Source organism: Neofelis nebulosa, chromosome 5 (assembly GCF_028018385.1).
Source record: "Neofelis nebulosa isolate mNeoNeb1 chromosome 5, mNeoNeb1.pri, whole genome shotgun sequence".
NCBI lineage: Eukaryota > Metazoa > Chordata > Mammalia > Carnivora > Felidae > Neofelis > Neofelis nebulosa.
Genome location: NC_080786.1, coordinates 90,368,146 through 90,392,398, shown reverse-complemented (window position 1 = coordinate 90,392,398; position 24,253 = coordinate 90,368,146). Strand labels below are relative to the sequence as shown.

At 37.8% G+C, this 24,253-nt stretch overlaps 1 protein-coding gene across 2 annotated transcripts in view; it reads right to left on the bottom strand.

The window, feature by feature from the left end:
- The window catches only part of HACD2 (3-hydroxyacyl-CoA dehydratase 2), a 103,329-nt gene that overhangs the window by 30,861 nt on the left and 48,215 nt on the right, over nucleotides 1–24,253 (bottom strand). For both annotated transcript variants that reach the window (XM_058731159.1, XM_058731158.1), the window contains exon 4: nucleotides 4,454–4,542. In XM_058731159.1, coding sequence (XP_058587142.1) covers nucleotides 4,454–4,542 — 89 coding nt within the window. The remainder of the gene's footprint in view (nucleotides 1–4,453; nucleotides 4,543–24,253) is intronic.

Here is a 24,253-nt window from a genome sequence, read left to right as displayed (position 1 = left end):
GGTAGCAAGAGTCCAAATGCAAACATAACGCTAGGAACAAGAAGAATTCTTGTCCACTTTATTTTTAAAAAATGTGTGTTTATGTATTTTTGAGAGAAAGAGAGAGGCAGAGAGGAGGGAGGGACAGACAGAGAAGGAGACAGAGAATCCCAAGCAGGCTCTGCACTGCCAGCACAGAGTCTGACATGAGGTTCAAACTCACGAACTGTGAGATCACGACCTGAGCTGAAGCTGGACACTTAACTGACTAAGCGCCCTCAAGGCGCCTCTCTTGTCCACTTTACAGGGGAATTGGATGTAAAAAGAAACTGAGAATGAAAGTATAGTAGTATGGGGCGCCTGGGTGGCGCAGTCGGTTAAGCGTCCGACTTCAGCCAGGTCACAATCTCGCGGTCTGTGAGTTCGAGCCCCGCGTCAGGCTCTGGGCTGATGGCTCGGAGCCTGGAGCCTGTTTCTGATTCTGTGGCTCCCTCTCTCTCTGCCCCTCCCCTGTTCATGCTCTGTCTCTCTCTGTCCCAAAAATAAATTAAAAAAAAAAAAAAACGTTGAAAAAAAAGAAAAAAAAGAGAAAGTATAGTACTATGAAAAGAATTTGAACATGACTATGAGAAAGTGAGATATGTATTACTACTTAAAAAAATTTTTTTTTTTTTTTAACATTTTTTATTTATTTTTGGGACAGAGAGAGACATAGCATGAACGGGGGAGGGGCAGAGAGAGACGGAGACACAGAATCGGAAACAGGCTCCAGGCTCTGAGCCATCAGCCCAGAGCCTGACGCGGGGCTCGAACTCACGGACAGCGAGATCGTGACCTGGCTGAAGTCGGACGCTTAACCGACTGCGCCACCCAGGCGCCCCTACTTAAAAAATTTTTTTAAAAATGTTTATCTTTGAGAGAGATGGAGAGACAGAGCACAAACGGGGGGAGGGCAGAGAAAGAGGGAGACACAAAATCCGAAGCAGGCTTCAGGCTCTGTGCTTACAGCACGGCTTGAACCCAAAAACCGCGAGATCATGACCTGAGCCGAAGTTGGATGCTTAACCAACTGAGTCACCCAGGCGCCCCAAGATATATATCATTAAGCAGTTATTTCTGGTATCAGTTTCCTTATGTGTTAGTTATGTGGTTCCCACCATCAAAGTAAATAGAGTTGAATGTAAAGAAAATAAGAGTATATTTTTTTAAAACTGTTTGTTTATTTTTGAGACAGCAAGAATGCGAGCAGAGGAGGGGCAGAGAGAGAGGGGGACAGAGGATCTGAAGCAGGCTCTGCGCTGACAGCAGCAAGCCTGATGTGGGATTCGAGCTCACCAACTTGTAAGCTCATGACCTGAATCAAAGTTGGACACCCAACTGACTAAGCCACCGAGGCGCCCCAAGTATATTTTAAAGATGTTTCAAGAAACAGAAGAATGGAAGTTTAGCAGGGAAGCTATAAGTAATGTTGTACAGAACAAAGTGAATTACCGCTAATACAAAAGTCTAAGGCAGGAAAAATAGCGTTGGCCTAGAGCAGAGACTGAGGAACAGGTGACAGACAGCAGACTGGCCTCTGAAATGCCACAGCAACAGGCTCTTTCAAGTTAGCTATCCATGACCTGGGGTGGGCCGAGAGGGCATCTACTGTGTAAACAAAATAATGGAGTTTTGTTCAAAGAAAAGGGGAACAAGGAGAAAGGAACTATGATCCCAGGATAGCAGAAACAATGAATCCTATTTATGTGAGAAAGGAGCAAGTCAACTAATAGGGTATATATGTGAAAAGAGGAGGACCCAACTGGTGGCAGAAAGACAACAAAATTTATTACACCATGTTCTTAATATGTCAGTGACAGTGGAAACTGGGTAAGTGTGGCTGCAGAGAAACAATTTTGAATATGCAAATGTAACAACTGTATAACTTACTGTAAAGTTCAAGTATGACACTGTATGTGAAACCATCTGAAACTGTCAAATCTATGCATCAGTCAAGCAACATGGTTACTGAGGACAATGGCCAGGCCTGAGCACCTATAATCCACAGAAACGTTTTTAAACCAAGTAGTCTTAATGATCCCCCAGGGAATTCTGGCAAATATTGCTAACAGTGATATAGCTAACAACTGCTTGACCTGAATTAAAAGCATTTTAGATTTACCTACAACCCGCTTTGCCAGAGGCTATTAAGGAGAAGAGTGATCACCGAGGCAGAAGAGAGAAAAAGCAGAAGCCATAAATAATCTATCAGCTGGGGCACTGGCACCTAAACAATTATTATCTGATTGGGTGGGCAAAGCTATCACACACCCCATAGTTGACAATACTCTGTCTTCATGTACCTAACATTTAATTACTTAAACTACAAAATTACCTATTTAAGAATGTAGATGAGTTCCTAGCAGAAAGAAATTTTGGGTCACTTGAGACTCTTGGAAAGTTAATGAGTTGTTCATTAAAACAAATATTGTGAGTACATAAAGAAGGAAGGAATACAGGTTAAAAATGATTTGTAGAAAGAATTTGAAATGAATGAAAAGGTTACATGGTATTATAAATAAAGTAACTTCCTCACTCTATAAACAAATCAGACTGAGAACAAAGGGTGATATGCTACATTAGGATTTATTTGCTGGTGGTTGTTTTTTTTACAGAAATGTGGAAATGTGATCACGTTTTATTTTTTTTTAATTTTTTTTAAAATTTATTTTTGAGACAGAGAGAGACAGAGCATGAACGAGGGAGGGGCAGAGAGAGAGAGGGAGACACAGAATCGGAAGCAGGCTCCAGGCTCTGAGCCATCAGCCAAGAGCCTGACGCGGGGCTCAAACTCACGGACCGCGAGATCGTGACCTGAGCTGAAGTCGGACGTTTAACCGACTGAGCCACCCAGGTGCCCCTGTGATCACGTTTTAAAAGTATTAAACAAAGAAAAAGGGGACAAACCAAAACCCAGACTCTTTAAAAAAATGTTTTTTTAAATGTTTACTTAATTTTGAGAGACAGAGGGAGACAAGAGGATCCCAAGCAGATTCTGGTCTAACAGCAGAGAGCCTGATGTGGGGGCTCGAAGTCACGAACCATGAGATCATGACCTGAGCCGAAGTCTGCCACTTAATGGACTGAGCCACCCAGGTGTCCCCCAAAACCAGACTCTTTTTTTTTTTTTTTTTTCAAAACCAGACTCTTAACCACAGAGAACAAACAACGGTTATGAGAAGGGGATGGGTGAAAGAGGTGAAGGGGATTAAGAGCACATTCATCATGATGAACACTGAGTAATGCATAGAATTGATGAATCACTATATTGTACCTGAAACTAACAGAACACTGTATATATTAACTAACTGGGATTTTTTAAAAGTATGTGATTGTTCTTACATTCTTCTTGCATATAAAGTTTAGACATCTTCAAGAAGTGAGAGAGGTTAAAAAAAAGCCTTTGGATCTGCAAAGTTCATAGAATGTAACAAAAATAATAACTTAGCTTAATCAGCTTTGATTAAAAACTCATTAGCCATGTGCATTTTTCTGTATGTATATCATATGCCAATAAAAAGTAAAAAAAAAAAAAAATTACCCCTCATTAGCTGAAATACAAATGAAACTGTCAAAATAAATCCTGAAAACCAAAATGTTTTGACAGGGATTTTAGAAGAATAGAAGAAGACAAAGAAAACATCAGAATAATGCTAATGGATAAGCACATTTCATGAACCCCAAAGATTCCAATAATGCTGGTGCTAGGTTATTGGGACTGAAAAACTGAAAAATGAATCCTCCTAGTGGCTACAGGTACTCTACCTGAAGATGATGTTAGCAAGAAATAATGGTCTTTCAAAAAGAGAAAAACATACAGAGAAATAATCCCCTTCTCCAAAACCAGAAAATGCAAGCTTAGTTGTGGAGTCACACCAATGGTAATGCTGGCTTTCTCTCAGCATCCCTGGGCCTGCCTGGGTACATACGGCCCCAGCCCTCTGCACAGCACTCCCCCCTTCCAGAACCACTTGGCACACTGGGAATTCCACGAGTCCTAGTGGGCAGTGTGGAAACAAGTTTGTTTCTCCTGGTCCTATAAAAAGCAGTGCTCTGGACTGAATTAATATCCCCTACTCCCCTAATAGTCCCACTATAAGGGTGCAGATGTCGAGTTTAGTGTGCTGGATACAAACAAGATACCCCCAAAATATAACTGAGTTGCAGACCACATCCACATCATCCAAATCTCTATGGGAAGTAAGACTGCAGGACTTTATCATTTAGCCAGTCTTCTCTTTAATAACACTGTATATATCTGGACTCTGTTTCCCACCAGTAACCCAACTGCTACAGCAAATACAAATTTTATTTGGGCTATGTTGACGTGACCTAGAGTTCCATCTTTAGCCATAACACACATGGTGAGAGAGAAAAGTTGACCAGCATTTGTTAGTGGTGATCGGATTTTATTCTAGTCTACATAAATGCTTACCTCTTTTACGCTATGTGTTACCGCCCATATTAGAAAAACTCTTGACATCACCTGGAAGGAAGTCAGGACAACAGAAGATGGAACAATTCCTGAAAGATATTTTAGGATGGGTAAATAAACGTATATTGTACCAAGTTTCAACATGTCATAAATTTTCTGAAACATTCAATTTTAATGTTTAGACATAAAACCATCTTGAACAACTAAAACTTATCTATATTGGCATATAAACTGTTTTTCAATATTAAAAACTTTTTCCCTCCAAAACAATAATACCGCTTTTTTTTTTTTTTCCAAAACAATATTGTTAATGGCAATAGCATACCATGGAATCTAGGTACCTTTCTCAAGCCTGTCAAAATCCCTAACCAAGTGCAATATATTTTACACTTATCATATAGAGAAAGCAAAACCATTGCTTACCCTCTAAAATTAGACACTGAAAGGTCATTTTACAATATGGGTTTCAAAAATGAACAGGCACCTATGGAAGGGAAACCAACTGTATTTATATCTAATGAATGTTAGCAACTCCTGATATCATATATACTGTCTATACTGTATTATTAGACACCGAACTATCTAATAGTTACCTTCTATAATTTACTCAAATATTTTGCCAATAAGCATACCAAAATCAAAGTTTGTAATCTATATAAGCCATTCCTCCTCACCTTGTTCATTACAGTAAGCATTGGTACAATTATCCTTCCAAAGTCTGAAAGTTGTAACACTGGAATCATCCTGAGTTATTTTAGATAATCATTAGATTCTGCTAAGTTTACATTTCTTTGGCTTTCCCCTTCAATTCTTACAACTACAACCCCTATAGAAAGATGAGCCACCACCATTACAAAAAAACCCTTGCCTCCTTTAGGTCATCTTAGACCCAGCAATAAGCCAGTATCTGTAAGCCTCATTTTCTTGTTGTAACTTTATACTGGCAAGGAACTGCCCCTCTAAAATAAAATCCAGAGGGGTGCCTGGGTGGCTCAGTCAGTTGGGCATCCAACTTCAGCTCAGGTCATGATGTCATGGTTTATGAGTTGGAGTCCTGAGTCAGGCTCTATGCTGATAGCTCAAAGTCTGGAGCCTACTTCGAATTCTGTGTCTCCTTCTCTGTCTCCTTCTCTTTCTACCCCTTCCCCACTTGTGTTCTGTCTCTCTGTTTCTCTCTCAAAAATAAATGATTAAAAAAAATTGTTTTTTAATTTAAATAAAATTGGAAACAGAAGTATATGGGCTCCACTACCCTCACCTCTGCCATTTCTCTCTGGCCTTACAGATAACAACAACTAGACTTACCAACTTTCTGCACCTTTCAAGTTACACGTGGGCCACCCTACACCTGACAGGAACTCTCATCATGGCTTCAGATCCTCCTTTCACTCTAAAACTAACCCATCTTTGGGGCGTCTGGGTGGCTCAGTCAGTTGGGCGTTCGACTTCAGCTCAGGTCATGATCTCACAGTTCGTGTTTGAGTCCCACATTAGGCTTTGTGCTGATAGTGCAGAGCCTGCTTGGGATTCTCTCTCTCTCTCTCTCTCTCTCTCTCTCTCTCTCTCTCTGCCCCTCCACCACTCATGTGCATGCTCTCTCTTTCTCTGTCTCAAAAATAAATAAACATTTAAAAAATTAAAATAAAACCAACCCATCTTCATTACATCCACTGGACCATCCCAGACAAATTTTCATTCTTCTAAGCCTTCTAAAACATACTCAGACTTCTGAACATTTATAAAACAAACAACAACTTGCCAAAACTCTGTGTACAAATCGAAGATAAAATTGTCTCTATGGGTGTAGCTATGAAAGGAAATCACTTCACAACTCATTAAGAAAAAGAGATACTATATCCTGTTAGAATGAGTTTCTTGGAGAAGATTTGGGCTTTGGAGAGGAATGATTTAGTTTCCAAAAGCAAGTAACATGGACATGTCAATAATGCTTGCCATATAAAGATGCTCAATAAATCTTTGTAGAATGAATGAAAAAAAAAAAAAAATAAAGGTATGGACTTGTAGCCCAATAGATAGTCTAGTAATAAACCCTCACATTTATAATTCTTGATTTTCAACAAGTATGCCAAGACAATTCAGTGGAAAAATAACTGTCTTTTCAATAAATGGTGCTGGGACAACTGGACAAAAAATAAAAAATATAAATAAAAAATAAAAACAAAAAATAAAGTTAGAACACTTCCTTATACCATATAGAAAGAAATTAACTCAAAATGGATCAAGACCTAAATGTAGGAGTTAAAACTATAAAACTCTTAGAGGAAAAAAGAAATGTGAATCTTTGTGATCTTGGATTAGACAATGGTTTATTAGCTATGACACTAAAAGCACAAGAAAAAATAAATCAGATTTCCTCAAAATTATGTGTGCTTCAAAGGATACCAACAAGAAAGTGAAAAGAGAACCCACAGAATGGAGAAAATATCCATGAATTGTATATAATAAAGGACTTATATCCAAAATAAAGAATTCTTACAATTCAACAATAAAAGAGAACACAGTTAAAAAATGGGCAAAGAATTTGAATAGATATTTCTCCAAAGAAGATATGCAAGTGGATAATAAAGACATGAAAAGATGCTCAAATCATTACTCAACAGAGAAATGCAAATCAAAATCATAATGAGATATACTTTGCTAGGTTGGTTATAATCATCAGATACATTATTACAGAGAATAGCAAATGTTGACAAGGATGTGGTGATACTGGAACCCTCACACATCGATGATAGGATTATAAGCTGGTGTAGCTACTCTGGAGAATGAACAGTGTGCCGGTACCTCAAAATGTTAAATATGGAATTACCATATGACTCATCAGTTCTACTCCTAGGTATGTATATACCCAAGAAAAATTAAAAAATTGCTCACACAAACACCTGCAAAGAATGTTCATAGTGGTATTCATACTGGCTTCAAATCGGAAACAATAAAAATATCCAACAACAGATGAATGGATAAATAGAATGTGGTAGAGTTATACAACGGAACATTAGAAATAAAGTAAATAAAAGTAAAACATAATGAATAATAAATAAAAAGAAATGAACTACTGATACATACTGTAATACTGATGAACTGTGAATACATGCTGAATGAAAAAGCCAGTGGATAAAAGACCACATGTTACATGATTCGGTATATATGAAAAGTCCAGAACAGACAAACTATAGAGACAGAAAGTAAATTAGTGGTTACCTGGGGCTAGAAGGTTAGGAAGGGAACTGGGAGTGACTGCTAATGGGTATTGGATTTCTTTTGGTGGTAATGAAAATGTTCTAAAATTGACTGTGGTAAGAGTTTGCACAACTGTGTGAATTCTGAATTGTATACTCTAAGTGGGGAAATTGTATATGTGAATTGTTATATGAGTAAAGCTTTTATAAAAAAATTAATGTGTGAATTAACTACAAAGCCTGGTGATATATGTAACACTGCTAAAGAAGTTAGTCAAATATTAAGTGAATATACTTAGCCAGATTATATTATAGTTTACATTACCAGAAAAACTAAAGATCCATAATCAAAGGCTTTCCTAAGTGAGTTATTAAGCATTTACTACTTGAGGAAAGACCACCAGTATTTCTAGTTTTTTTTTTTTTAACTCAAAGACTAGCTCATCACATAAAAATATTATTTTCTCTTTCATTTCTGCTCTTTCTTCTTTTGCCAATGAAACAAGGGGCTAGACTGCTAATGGTCTGAAAAGTGCTTCAGGGTTGTTGCTGTATTTTAGTGGGAATCAAGAAGTTCGGGATCTGGAACTCAGATTTCCAAGTTCAAAAACCCAATTTTATCCCATTCGTGAGCAAAAATCAGGCTCTGGGAGACTGACTCAAGACTAATCAAATTCATAAGAGTCTAGTTAATAAACCAAAATGTCACTTTATTTACTTATAAGAGAGGCACAGCCTTTGTAATAACTGAATGGTTGGGATTTCAGAGACCCTCATCTGGGGGCACTTTTTTCCTGCTGTCGAAATCAGAATGCTTATTAGTAAATGCAACTTCAACAGAGGGATCTGGTTGCCGTGAGGGGTGAATACTGAAATTCAGTAGGGCCTGGCTATAATTAATTACCCCTTCTTTACTATAGAGTTCTTTTTCCTAGAGAATACAAAGATTTATATAGTTATATAGGTCTTCCCTTTGAAAATGCTAATCAAAAATTGTGATTGTTTTTCTTAAAAGTAAGTTTTAATAACCAAAAACATTTATTCCTTAGGTAATAAATGTTCCTGGTAAACATTTCCTACAGTCTTTACTTCTAAGTGTATTTTTATTATTTTATTAAAAAATTTAATGTTTATTTTTTTTATTTTTTTATTTTTTTAAATTTTTTTTTCCAACGTTTTTTATTTATTTTTGGGACAGAGAGAGACAGACAGAGCATGAATGGGGGAGGGGCAGAGAGAGGGAGACACAGAATCGGAAACAGGCTCCAGGCTCCGAGCCATCAGCCCAGAGCCCAACGCGGGGCTCGAACTCACGGACCGCGAGATCGTGACCTGGCTGAAGTCAGACGCTTAACCGACTGCGCCACCCAGGAGCCCCTAATGTTTATTTTTGAGAGAGAGAGAGAGAACAGAGTGCGAATGAGGGAGGGGCAGAGAGAGATGGAGACACAGAATCCGAAACAGGCTCCAGGCTCTAAGCTGTCAGGCAGAGCCTGATGCGGGGCTCAAACTCATAAACCATGAGACCATGACCCAAGCTGAAGTAGGATGCTTAACCAACTGAACCATTTAGGTGTCCTTAACTGTATTTTAAAATACAGTTCAGGGGCGCCTGGGTGGCGCAGTCGGTTAAGCGTCCGACTTCAGCCAGGTCACGATCTCGCGGTCCATGAGTTCGAGCCCCGCGTCGGGCTCTGGGCCGATGGCTGGGAGCCTGGAGCCTGTTTCCGATTCTGTGTCTCCCTCTCTCTCTGCCCCTCCCCCGTTCATGCTCTGTCTCTCTCTGTCCCAAAAATAAATAAAAAACGTTGGAAAAAAAAAATTAAAAAAAAATAAATAAATAAAAAATAAAATACAGCTCAACTTCTATTATTTGTACTCTGTAATTTGCTTTCTCACTTAACATTTTAAGAAAATTTCTTACAACATATTCTCCAAAATATTTTAACTTGAGTCATAAGATTCCTTTGAATAGAATATATTTGTTTATCTATTCTCCTTCTGTAAGACATTTAAATTGCTCTAATTTCTTGATATTACAAATGAAGTAATGAAGTATTACAAATAATACTTAAAAATTTCTAAGGTTTAGAACTTTTTTTTTTTTTTTTAAGGATTATTTCCTTGGGATAGTTCCCAGAAGTAGAACTACTAGGTCAAATGCTATGAATTCCTTTAAGGCTCTTGAAATACATTGCCAAATTGCTTTCCAAAACGTTTGTATCAATATACACTCCCACCAGCAGCATAGAAGTGTGGCTGCTTTAGCCTACCCTCAATGGCAAATTTAAATCTTAGTAAGTTAGGGGGTAAAAAGCCAGTAAATTTAAATCTTAATAAGTTAGGGAATAAAAAAGCTGATTAACGCTTTCTAATTTGATGCAGATGCAGAGATGTTTATGGCTTTGCTAACAGGTGCTCCTAAATTCCCTATTCAGGAAACTGTCTATTTAGGCACCTGAATTTCCCTCAAATGATGTCATTCACACCAATTCTCACTTGGTTTCTATGGCATATGAACCTACCTCAACCAGTCACCCAGCAAACAGAAGTTTTGGTCCTAGCCTGACAGCCCAATCTCAAAATGCCTGCTCTACTGAACCAGATGGAATACCATTTTAGGGCCAGGGGCTCCAAGTTTATCCTTGAAGTGAAGCCAGACCAACAACAGAAGGCCACATAGATGGACCATATCATCTTTGCTCTGAACAGAACTGATATCACTGAGTTGGGTTTAATGTTATTATTAGCTGGATTTCATGAGGAACTGTTAAAAAAAATCATTATTTGCTGTAGGAATGGTATGCATTAGCACAATATACACTCTATCATTCCATGCCCCTTACATAAAGCCCTAGGTGGGAAATATATTTTAGAAATCAATGCTAAGAAATATTTACTCTTCTCCACTGATAGGAGTTATATAACTCAATTGCCCTTTTTCTTTTATTATTTTCGTTTAATTTTAGTATAGTTAACATACAAGGTTATATTCTCAGTTGCCCTTTTTACAAAATGTTTGTTTATTTTTGAGAGACAGCGCACATGCACGCGCGCGCGCACACACACACACACGAATCGGGGAGGGGCAGAGAGCGAGGGAGACAGGGAATCTGAAGCAGGCTCCGTGATGTCAGCTCAAAGTCCGACGTGGGGCATGAACCCACTAACAGTGAGATCATGACCTGAGCTGAAGTCAGACGCTCAACGGAGTCACCCAAGTGCCCTTCTCAATTGCCCTTTTTTAATGTGGTAGTCAAAGTTTCAAGCCAAATCTGAAGTATACCACATTATTATATTTTATGTAGAAGTTATCACAAATTCTTGTGGAATGAAGCACACAGACCAGATCCTCTTTCTTTTCTAGACTTCTTGAAGTCAATTTCGATGTGACTGCATTTACTATGCCCTTATCTCTTATTTGAACACATGACAGAGCATGTTAAAACTACCGAAACTGCAGATTTTTGGTTGTTGATTACTTAAATTGGCTGTTTTCAGACAAGGAGAGTTTCTTCAATCTTATCAGTAAGCCATCGCTAGGCCAAATTCATTAAAAAAAAAAAAAAGACTACGCATCTATTATTCATTAATTGAATTCAACAAATATTTTTGGAGTACCTACTCTGTGCCACATATTGTTTTCCATGATGGGGATATAATGGTAAATGAGACAATGTCCCTGCACTCATGAATTTACACTCTCAGGCTGTAATTGATTTGTTTTGGGATATGTCTTAATTTTAGGACTTTTGCCTGAAGGTGATGTGAGGCAACTAAACATTTGTAAACAGCAGAATGGCATGATGGCTTCTTGTTTCAGAAAAGTATCTCTATCAGCAGTGCACATCTTTGGCAAGCGAGGTTATAACTTGAGAAATAATTATGGGAATTTATGTTGAAAGGGCAATGAACTTTTGAAGCAAAACATCAGCAGATTAAAAGAAACACAAGTGTTTATATGTGTGGGGTGTGCGTGTGCGTGTGTGTGTGTGGGGGGGGGAGGTGTGTTAAGCAAAAGCTGTATAAAGGGAATCTGGCAATCAGTTTGATTCTCCAGAACCAGGGTGCTTTGAGGACAATCTGTGAGCCCTGCAGAGGTGGGCAGCACTGGAAATCCACCCTGCTTGGCACAGCCCTCAGATGGACCAGGTTAATGGGCTTAGGAGACCAAGACTGGATTGAAAGTCAAGTATAGCAAGGCAACGTAAGTTGGGAGCAGAGCAGAACAGTGTTCAGCTGGAGCCCACCACCAGAAAAGGAGCCAATCATCAAGGAATACATACATAATGGAGGCCAGACCAAAGCAAGGCAGGAGACATAAAGTTGGTGCCAGAAATTAAACTAAATGATGGCAAGTGCAACCAGGATCTCCCTACCCAAATACCGTATCCACTAAACTAAAAATAGTAATATTCAATAACAAAAACAACACTCAACAGTAGCAACCAAAAAGGAATGGGGTAACAACTGTATGCCATATATTTTTAAAAGCTATAGCCAAAAAAGGAAAGATTATTGCACACCTCCTACCCTATCCCCATCTCCCAAAAATGATATTGGTGAATCAACACAATCTTGAGAATTTTTACCAACAGGATCAGATTTGGAGAGAAACAAATTTCTGAGCAGAGTATGACAGACGTGGAGGCTGGAAGGTGATGGTAAAGTGGAGGATGTGACTAACCAGGAGCCACCTCATGGATGCCAAGCCTTTCCGGCCCCACACTGAGTTTGAGGACTAGCACAAAGTTCCCTGTGGGAATGGGATACACTTTTTAAGAAATGGCAGAATCCTAGCATGGAACAGTTATATCCCAGAAGGGAAGGAAGAGCTCATGTTTTTAAATAAGTCATTCATGCATTGTTCAAAATTTAAAAAGTATAAAAAGATACAGAGAGAAAAGTCTCCCTCCCAATCCTATCCTACTACCATTCAGGTACCTTTCTCACAGGCAACCAAATATTAATTCCTTATCTATCACTCCAGAGATATATTTTAGGCATATAATAGCAAATATGTAAGTGAATGTATTAAGATGTATTTATATGGATCCTTTTTTCCAACTTTTTACACAATGGCAGCACTTTATACACATTGTTCTATACTCGGCTTTTCTCCCCTTAAAAACTATCCTGAAAATCTTTCTTCTTCTGTACATATATACACTGTTTTAATTACTGAGACTTTATGCCTTAATATCCATGCACTCTCCTAAGCCCTACCCCTATGCCCTCAGTGTGTAGAAAAATATGTAAAACAGGAAAACTCTGGTTCTAAACTGTAGCTCACAGGGGAAAATAACTGAATATTAAATACTGTAGAAAGGCAGCCAGGAAGAATTCAGTAACATCCATATCAGAGCAAATAAAATGGTTGGACAGGGATGCTCATACTTTAGAAAGATGGAGAGGCATGGCACCCATACAAACATAATATAAGGAAAAAAAGCATGCAGTGAATCTAGGGAGAAAGTAAAAACTTAGAGCAACTGGAAAGAAGATAATCATTATGGACAACAAAGGCAATCCAACACAAGGATAATTGCTACCCCAAAGTAGAGAACCCAATATATGGAACAGAAAATGTATTCAGGCACAATCCAAGAAATATAAGAACAAAATTTCTGAGAAAATACACTATGTTCTGGGGGGGGGGGGGGGAAGAAAACATAGTGAATGAAAAAAAATGAGACATTTCTTGGTTACAAAAATACTTCAGGGATTCAGACAAAAATAAATGCATGAATGAATAAATGAATGAATAAACGAACCAACCAACCAACCAACAAGTTACCTACAAATTGGTAAAAAAAAAAATCAGCCTGCTTCAGACTTCAACAGCAACATCCAATGTCAGAAGACAATAAAGCAACATTACAATAGTCTGAAGGAAAGAATGTTCAAGAATATTATACCCAGACAAGGATGTCACTCTAGCACAATGACAAAAGGTAAACATCCCTAAATATGAAAGAACTTGCCACATAATGCCTATGCAACCAACCTTCTTAAGAAACACATGCTGTCAGAAATTCAGTCCAAAAAGAGATGAATCAAAATAAAGAATTCAGGAATGGAGAAGTCATGGTCAAAGGGCCCATAGTAGGCAATGAATCCGTTCAAATATAAAGCTAAGATTAAATAATTATGGTAATTATGGTCACAGAACATTGGGTAAATGTTTATAAGCCACAATAATATGTTGGTAATATAATTTTAAAATGGGAGCCAGGGAATAAGACATGAAAGGAGAAGTGACCATACTTATTTCCTTAATAGAATTAAGAGATATTGCTTGAAACTAAAATATAGCCAAACGTAATTCTAATCTAAGTTTTTATATCTTTTTGTTAAGCTTTAAGAGACTTCTAATAAAATATCTCTCATGGTAAGAGGATTTTATACTTATTTTTAATAAACTCAATAATTTTAAGGAAAAGTAGCATGTAAGGCAGGAGCTATTTATCTTGATTCTTCCATCCATCTATTTTTTTCTTCCTTATATTAATATATATGTGAAGAAAACCCTCTCTGGAATGGTGTTTACCTAATAGTAATGAAGATTAGTTCTAATGGTAGAATTTGGAGTCATTTTTAAACTTTGCTCTTTGTACTTTTCCACATTGCTTGCACCAGTAAAATACATGAATTTGATTTCAAAATTAATGAAATCATTACTCTGACAAGAATTTAAACGTCTGGCACCAGCAAAAAGATAATTCTGAAACTGAGCTAATTCCAATTTTAAACAGGAATTTTCTTAAATATTTTCTCTTACAGTACAAGCTAATCTCAGAGAAATAAAATATTTCTGGCCAAAATGAAGAAAAGTGTCAGAGTATGGTACTCAAGGAAGATGAATGCTTTTTTTTTTTTAAAGAAGGACTGACAGAAGGGCAATTCTCTTTTCTATTTTCCCAGAACCTAGAAAACTGGCCATGCCTCTTGGGGTTGCAGTACCTAACCGCCCTCACCCCCAAAGCAATTTTCAGTACATTTTACTTAACTACACTTACTTTATTGAGCTCTGACAAAAGAAATTTGTGTATTACACTGTAATCAATAGCAAAATTATGGTATTTATATGATAAGCTCTGGATTTATTTGAGGTTAGCATTTCTAAAAGATGTACTAAACTGTAAGAGGGCATTATATTTCTTTGTGCTAAAAGGATAGTGGGACTAAGTGCATTCTTGCTTACCTTTGACTAAACTGAAATGGATAAAAAGGGAGGGAGACATGAGAAAATCCTATCACCTATCAGTGATAAGTCATGTGTCTAACATTGGAAAGAAATGTACAGTTAGAATTAAATCTTTTCCCTTGATGTGACAAAATTTTAAGCACTGTAGTGCTTCTCAAACTGGGGCATGTATAAGCCAAAGATGTACAGCAGGGTCTAATCCAGGGACATCCTACTAGCAGTTAACTTACTCCAACTCAACTGTATGAACTCAACCCAAAGAAAATAAGATACAAAACTAGTGTAGATGACTCCACCCAGTATTTCGGTGTGACTGTGGGCACCAGAGTGAGTGGTGGTCTTAGGTCTCCTGGCTACTCACCACCCTGACTGTGATTTTACTGTTCAAAGATAATGTAAGAGTCACCCAACACAGGCCCTAAATGCAAACCAACTATTTCATCTAGTATTCAAATGAAGAAAGAGTAAACATTTTCAATAGTGGAGGAAAAAGTGGCTCTGTTCGACTTATTGAAAGTCAATACTAAGTTGCATTGTGTTGCATGAACAAGTCAAAGTATTTTTCATTGGAATTTTACCCCTACGTAAGCAATTCTACTTTAGGAGATAAAGCCATAGCATGCATGCACATATCATATATATATATATATATATATACACACACACACACACACACACACACACTACATTGTCTTGGTTCACTCATTTTCCCTGAAAAAAAAAAAATTTGGCGGGGGGGGATATCCATTTTTACATTAAAACATAAAAAAGGGGACTTCATAAGTATTTCACATTTATGGCAGGCTATTTCACCTTTACTCTCCAATCCCTGGAGTAAAACTATACAACTCTCCCCTCCCCCACCTTTACAGACATTAGGGAAACTTGAGAAGAGCTGGAAAAGCACAACAATACATAATAAAAATAGAAGGTAGGAAGCTAGGCTTAGAGGAAATAAGGGTAGGGAAAATATCTTGAAACAATGGAAGAAATTAACACCTAAATAGATGAGGAGAAAGCCTGTGTACTTGAGTTTGGGACAGACCACAAACTTGGCACTGAGCTCCTTTATGGCCAATGCAAGGAGAGAAAACAATCCAGTTGTAATTCAGTGTACACAAAAGAAACAGAACCAGGTGCTCGGTTTTTGAGCCATATCCCTACATATTAAATGGCTTTGACTACAGTAGTTTCTAGTTTACTAGAATGTCTTTCATACAGTCTACTGTTTTAGATGGCCAACTGTCAAAGTGTTTGCCACTGGCAGCTTGCTCTTCCATTTAATTGAGGTTCTCACATGTAAAAAGTAATTCTAAATTGGCTCCAAGAGAGGACTCAGAGGTCTTTGAAGGAAATGAGCTTTTTGAGGGCTTTATCAAATATCCAGAGGCTTTTCATTTGTTTACTTTTGGGGTCTCCCCTCTCTAAGAATAAGGTTACTGAAAGTCAAATCTCTGAATGATAGCAAAATACAGACCTGAAAAAAATGAGACCTATTTCCCACCTTTCTAAAGATAACAGAAAAGGGTGTCACATTTTGAAAAACATGAAAACATAAAAATACTAGAAACTGTTCTCTAAGAGAACACAATGAGTCAATTATAAGTCACAGAAACTCTTTCAAACTCTGTATTGTAGTTAGCATTTCAATAGCAAATTGCCATCTAGTTATTTTTATGGTCCACAGCATTCCAGGTGTTTCAGGCCAGATTGTTAATTGCAGCCTTGAACTATGGATGGCTCACATATATTTTACCATCAAGAACCTTGATGAACCTACATCATAAGCTTTTCACTAAAAAAAAAAAAAAGATTTAATAAAACTGTCAAAACCAAATTAAGATTGATAGTTGAACTCTTAGATTTATAGTCACTTTTTGCTTACTTACGCTAATAACCCATAAGTACTCTGGATATTGGGGATAAAAAATATTTTCTTGTATCTCTATCTTAAAATTTTATTAGATTTTGTCTCAATACACTCTGAAAATTCTTTTTATGTAAAGCTTTCTCAAAAGACTGAAGCTGATCCAATGGTCATTTACTTGAAATAACACAAGATCTAACGACAAGGTTGAAAAAGTAGAACCATTTCCTTATGACTTGAAAAAAACCAATAATCACAGGATTTCACTCAAGCAAATCAAGCAATACACTTCTTCCAAACCATGTTCTTTCTCGGAGTTCTCCCAAACCATATGGGCAGTGAAGGAAGACTGCAGAAGATGAAGTTTAACTGTACTCGGTGGTTGTGAAAAAAGACTTCCATGGGACAGATGCTCTATTAACGAGAGCAGGGAACCACAAGGGCCATTTAATATGGTGATATGTAGCTAAGAAAATCTTGGCTGTTAGAACTGGAAAGGATCTATGTATGAGAGCAAGTTCAACCCAACATCTGACAGATGAGGAAAGTGAGGTCTGGAGAGATACAGTGACTTGCCAAGCTTACATACCTAGTTTTGAACACAACATAATTATTGGTCAATATGTAACTAGAATATAATTAAAATATTTACCATCAATATGACAAAAGGTTAGCATTCAAAGTATACAGAATAGAAATTGCTTTTGTCTTTAAAAAAATTAAGATCCTATAAGGCAAATAAGCAAAAGGCATAAATAGATAATCTACGTAAGAATAAACATAATAAATATATGGAATTATATTTAACTTCATAGTTAGAAAAAAAGGGTAAATGAGAGTACCTTTGATTTTAGATGATTAACCCAGTAAGTATTAAAAGTAATTAGGGGCGCCTAGGTGGCTCAGTTGGTTGAGTGTCCAACTTCAGCTCAGGTCACCATCTCATGGGTTGTGAGTCTGAGCCCTGCATCAGGCTCTGTGCTGACAGCTCAGAGCCTGGAGCCTGCTTTGGATTCTGTGTTTCTTTCCCTCTCTCTCTCAAAAGTAAATAAACATTAAAATTTTTTTTAAAAAAGTAATTGTAATACCTAAATGTTGGTATTGTGCTAAAACCACCATACTCACTTTGCAATAGGGCACAATCCTTTAGTGACTCCTTAACTGACTGAGCCACCCAGGCACCCCGCCCTGCCTTTAGTGATTCCTTTAGCAATCTGGCAATATTTTTAAGAGTTAAAAGAATATTCATACTCTTCGAATTAATAATTACACCTGAAAATGTATGCAAAGGCAAAAACCCAAAGACTAAAAAAGTCTATATATCAACAGAGATACTGGCTGAAAAATTATTAATGGGAACAACCTAAACATTTTCCACTAGGGGAGGCATAATGAAACATCTAATTCAATGTTGTGTAGTGAAATTAAAATTTAAAAGTATCAATGAAAAAAAGATGAGCCTGAAATATCTTTTCATATCAGAAAGCAGGAAGTTATTTTTATGAAATATTTCAGTCTTTATTTAAATTGTTAAGTAGAATACGAAACCCAAGTTGTAGCTAGTACTAGGGAACGGACTTAACTGTTTGGAGAAAGCAAGGAAGTGATCAAAGATGATGGGAGTCCTGTCAAAAAAGACTTGGAAAACAACCTAACAATGCTGCCACAGGCCCAAGACAGCCCATTTAAGCATTAAAAAGCAAGTTGCTATGGACTGAATCACATCAAATATGTTAAAGTTCACGAGTTCATGATGATAAAATAAGAAGCAAAACCTTCAATGTCCCTTGGACATATGTGATTTTTGTTGTTTGGGAGAAGGGTTGTGTGTGTGTGTGTGTGTGTGTGTGTGTGTACGCAGTGTCTATCAATATTAGTGTCTGCCTGAGTTAGGAAAATTACATCTCTGGTTCTGTATGAGGAGAAGGGTGTATAAAGCAACATGAAATACTAGCCTTCATTTTGTTTTAAATTACAGACTAATATCAATTGTTCTCAGAACTGGATTTTTTCCCTCAAAACTGAAATGGCTTTTCTTTTGGATTTAATAAGGTATTGCTAGCTGAAGCCAGTCTGACGTGCTGAGAGAGATGTCAGATTGATGAGAAATGTTGCTGCCTGATTTAAAACCAAACCCTGAACCTTTTTAAAGAACGATAAAATACATGGGAAAAAGCCCCCAAAACTTTTACTGGTATACTTTACAGGATTCTGGGAAACCAATACAGTGTTCTGAAAACCGGTATATAAAGGGAAAGAAGCTAAAAAAAAAAAAAAAGTGTGTGTGTGTGTGTGTGTGTGTGTGGACACACACACACACACACACACACGAGTTATGTTATGAAAAAAAAAACAGGGAAAGCAGTTTTACCTCTAGGAAAGGGGATGGGAGCCTAGCAAGGAAACAAGGTGGGACAGGGACTTATTTTCCATTGTATACCCTTTTATATTTTTTGAATTTTGTATCACTTTGTACCATTTGAAAAACAAACTCATTGAAGTATTACTACAGACATTATGTAACAAAATGGAAAAATGATTATATTAAAAACTCTGAAATCAAATGATAGCCACTTTAACTATAACAATGTAAAAACTGCATATGCATATAGACTAGGCCTCTAAAAAAAAGAAAAAAATTGTTGACTAAAACTGCAGAATTTAGGGGCATTTTTTCCTTTTGATTAAAATGAATTCCAATGTTATATTTATAATGTTATTTGTCCAATAAATAATGTTAAAGTGGCATTTAAATGGAAAACATAGTATTTGCACTCACTCTGTTTTACCCATACTTACAGGAAAGCCTAGCTATTTGAACCCTGAGCCCATAATCAAGGCAACTAAGCACCATTTGGAGGTAACTTGACTCTTATTGTAGGCAAGAGATCTAAGAAGGATAAAAGAAAAGGTCTATTGAGGGCTGTTCATACAGTGGCTGTTAAAGTACAGTGACTCTGCCCAGCTCCGTTTGCCCATCCCTGCACTAAGGTGGGAGGCAGTGGTGGCATTCACTGAGTAGGAGGCCAGCGGAACATGGAAAGAGCCTGTCGACAGTGCATAAAAGACACACACTGAAAACACTGCTTGCAGGAGGAGTGAAGCTTGTCAAAGTACTGCAGAGGCTGGGAAAGTGAAGAGAAGAGAGAGAGCAATTATAACCTGAACCTAACAATTCCTCAGCTAAATTTAACTAGAGAGGTGGAATATATCTGCAGCTTGAAAATGATAGGCAAATGAATGCGCAGGTAACAAAAGGACCCAACCTACACAGACCTTTAAATGGTCACTGTTTAAAAAAAAGAATTATATTTTCCTGTCAATTATTTGCTATTATTCTGAAAATATTTCAACTGTAAGCCCCCAAAATAAATAAATGGCCTCAGGGAGGAATAAGGAAATCCTAGGCTCAGGGCAAAACCTTTTATTTCTTGTTACAAGATAAATCAAAATCAGTAATGATTTATTAATGTCAAACTTTTCCATCAACACTAGTTTAAAATTTTTCAGCTATGAAGAATGAAAATTAAATAGTAACTTTTACTTACCTTTTTAAGGTTGAAATACAGTTATTTATCCAAAGTTTTCTCAAATTTTTATGTCAAGAGATATCTCAGTTAATACACTCCTTTGTGCTGAACTATGTTCACAGTAATTCCAAACTATATTATCTAAATACCTAAAATGCATTATTCTAAAATGCAAATACTTTATATACATAGGAATGTATATCAAAAAGGTAACAATAATTATTTCTAGATAGGTAAAGTCATATCAGCTATAAAACAGAGTGCATATCTTAAAAAAAAATTGCTAGTATTTTATGTCCAAAAACAAAAGCAAAAAAATAAACAACAACAACAACAAAAACAAAACTGCTTTCTTTTGCAATTTTGACATGTGGTATTCATGAGCATCTTTTAAAAACATCTTTCTGGAGCCAAGAATGTGGCAATGCAATGCCAGGTCAAGATCTAACAGATATAAGTGAGTATTTACTGAAGTATTTAACTATCACAAATAGTTGATTGCTCTTTAATAAACCATTCTTTAAACGTGTTGGAAATGTGACTACCCCATTCCCCCTACACAGATTATATAAAGGAAAAACTTCAGCATAAGCACCATAGTCTCTATCGAAACAAATCAATCACAGATCTAAGATGAAATGTTATATGAAAAGAGGTAAACTCCAGAGAGCTAGAAAATACGTATTTTACTTGATTCTTCACAGTAAATAAACTACTATGAAGACTCACTTTGCTTTGAACTCCAAAGAAACATAATAAATATTGATGAGCTGAATATGTGAATGAACCCTAAGAGTATTGAACACGGATCCCATATCCCAGAGCAGGTTGCTGCAAAGTTTAGGAGAAAGCCCTTTACATGTCAGAATTTCAGCGTGGAGGGATACGTTTTCTTCATGCTGTGTCATTAGAAAGCTAAGGCCCTCACAGGCTGCTCTACAGGTGGACTCTACACTGGGAGGTCCCAGCTCACTTTGCTCCTATGATGTATCCATGCGTTCCTAAAGGACTTGCTAAGATAACCAGAAACTCTGTATTATGTGCTGTGGTTAGACCAAGCATTATGTTAGATTATTTGGAAATAAAGAGAGGAAAATACAAGGCTATGTTGTTGCCGAAACTGCAACAATAATACGAAATTCAACTATTTGAGAGTAATCTACACATCCTAGTTCTACATCCTCCTCTTATATTAACTAATTTACTTCTCACATAGTCTAATGAGGTAGAGACTATTATTTTCCCCACTGCATACAAGCGGGAACTGAGAGACGAAGAAAGTAAGTCATGTGAAATTACATGATGGGTAAGTGGTAAAACCAGAATCAGCCCTGGGCAGTCTGGCTCCAGAGTCCCTGCTCTTAACTGCTAAGCTGTACTACTTCCAACCACAGGAAGGAGAAAAATCAGGCAAAAAAGGCTGTGATGGTTTTTCTTTTTTTTTTTAAATTTTTTTTTCAACGTTTTTTATTTATTTTTGGGACAGAGAGAGACAGAGCATGAACGGGGGAGGGGCAGAGAGAGAGGGAGACACAGAATCGGAAACAGGCTCCAGGCTCCGAGCCATCAGCCCAGAGCCTGACGCGGGGCTCGAACTCACGGACCGCGAGATCGTGACCTGGCTGAAGTCGGACGCTTAACCGACTGCGCCATCCAGGCGCCCCAAAAAAGGCTGTGATGGTTTTTCGATACGCCCACAAATTCTTTGATACTCCTCCCGTCAAGAGGTAGAGACTGTCTCTTCCCCTTCCCACTGGACTTAGTGATTGGCTTCAAACGAACAGAAAAAATAGAAGTAATGGTGGTTGACAATAGGGACTAGATCATAAAAGGCGCTGTGGCTTCCTCCTTGCCTTCTCTCTAGGATCATCTACTCTGTAGGAATCTAGCTGTCCTGTAATGAGGGACACTGGCGCAGCCCTATATGGAGAGGACCAAGCAGTGAGGCCGAGGCCTCCAGCCAACAGTCATGTGAGTGAGTCATCTCAGCAGCAGACCCTCCAGTTCCAGTCAAGTCTTCAACTGACTGCAGTCCTGGCTGACACCTGACTGCAATTATGACACAGACTGAGCCAGAAACCCCCCAAGCAGCTCCTGAATTGCAGACCCACAGAAACTATGAGACAGGAGATGTCTGTGATTCTAAGCCGCTCTGTTTTGGGGTAATTTTTAAGGTATCAATAGAGAACATTTTGGCAGAATCACATTTTCAGTATAAATTTTATTTAGGTAAGCGATACCATTACTTAATTACTTAATGATTTATTTATTTACATACATATTTATTTTTAAAAGGTTTTATTTTTAAGTAATCTCTACACCCAGCGTGGGGCTTGAACTTATAACCCCGAGATCCAGAGTCACATGCTCTACTGGCCGAGCCAGGCAGGCGTCCCTACTTAATGATTTTGAGTGTTCATTCTTTGGAAGCAATAACCGTTTTGATCCCTGCAGAAGGGTGGAACAACATATCCCTCAGGTCCCTTCAAAAGCATAATGAACTGAGCTAATTATTTTCTGAGATTCTTCTCAACTTACTTTATCAAAAATTAACCAACATATGTTAAACATATATACATATAAAAAGATTATTCCTGCCTTAGATTGTCACAGGTCTTTTGCTTTTTCTATTTTCCTATAAGTCAATAAAGAAACAATATATTCCAGCTCGAAAAATCTATCTATAAGAGCAAGCTGTCTATTTGATTCCTGACAGTCTATTCAAGGTGCTAATCTGCCATTATTTATAGACCCTTGATTCCTTTCTGAGCAGCTGTCACTAACAGAACAACTTAGAAGTTCAAAACACCTTTATTCAACTCAACTGCCTCCTGGAATTATTAGTCAGGTTCCTCAAGGCTATGACTGTGATAAAAGCTAAAGATGAACCAGGTCTCAAGAAGGCTGTGGAAAAGAGCCACCATTAAACACACAAAGACTAGTTGTTGTTCACTGATCGATATTCCTTTCAAGTTCCCATTCCTGATCATTCAGGTCTCTTTTATCAGGATGAAGGCTTTCTGGGTGTGATTTTTGCACCCAAGTTTTAACTATTTGTAGCTTTCAAATAGCTACAAATAGCAGCTTTCACCACAGAGCTGTCATTTGGGAACATATGTATATGCTCCGAACATAAATATTGGCTATCTCTTAGGGTGGAAGAGGAAGGGAGAAAACAGCGAGTTGGCTTCTAGTCTAGAGGTATTTGATACTTTGCCAGCTCCATTCTCCTCTGCCCCAGTCTTTAGAAATGGCACTCTGGCCTCAAGATGTCCCAACCAAACTCAAATTCTCCAAAGGAAGAAGAGCAGAGGCATGAGTAAGGCTCATACCTGGCAGTGAAGGCTGAGGAGAGTCTGAGAACAGGTAATACAGAGGAAACAAATGGGGAAGGAAGTGGAAAAAGAGAAATGGAGAAAGTGAGCAAAAATGAAGTGGTAGAGGGGCGCCCGGGTGGCTTAACCTCAGTGTCCAACTTCGGCTCAGGTCATGATCTCATGGTTTGTGAGTATGAGCCCCACACTGGCTCCATGCTGTCAGCATGGAGCCAGCTTGAGATTCTCTATCCCTCGCTCTCTGCCCCTCCTCTACTCATGCTCACTCTCTCTCTCTCAAAATAAAAAAACTATAAAAAAAATTTTAAAAATGAAGTGGTAGGAAAAATAAATGGAAGGGAGAAAAAGCAAGAAGGAAGAGAAAGAAGGGTAGAGAGAGTTCAGGGTAGGACATGAGAGCAAAAAGAGGATAAACAGAGAGGCAGAGAAATAATGTTCCCTGAAGGGAGAAAGAGAGAGAGAGAGAGAGAGATTGAGAGGGCAAAAAGTCAAGGCTTATCTCCAGGTTTCTGATTCTGTAACTAGTAGAAACGGGTAATGCTACTAACAGATCCAGAGAAAAGGAGGCAGGGCAGGCCTGGCATACAGTGATGAGTTAAGCGTTACACATGTTGAGTCTGAGGTTTTTTCAGAGTAACCAAGTAGAGATTCCAAAACAGGCAGC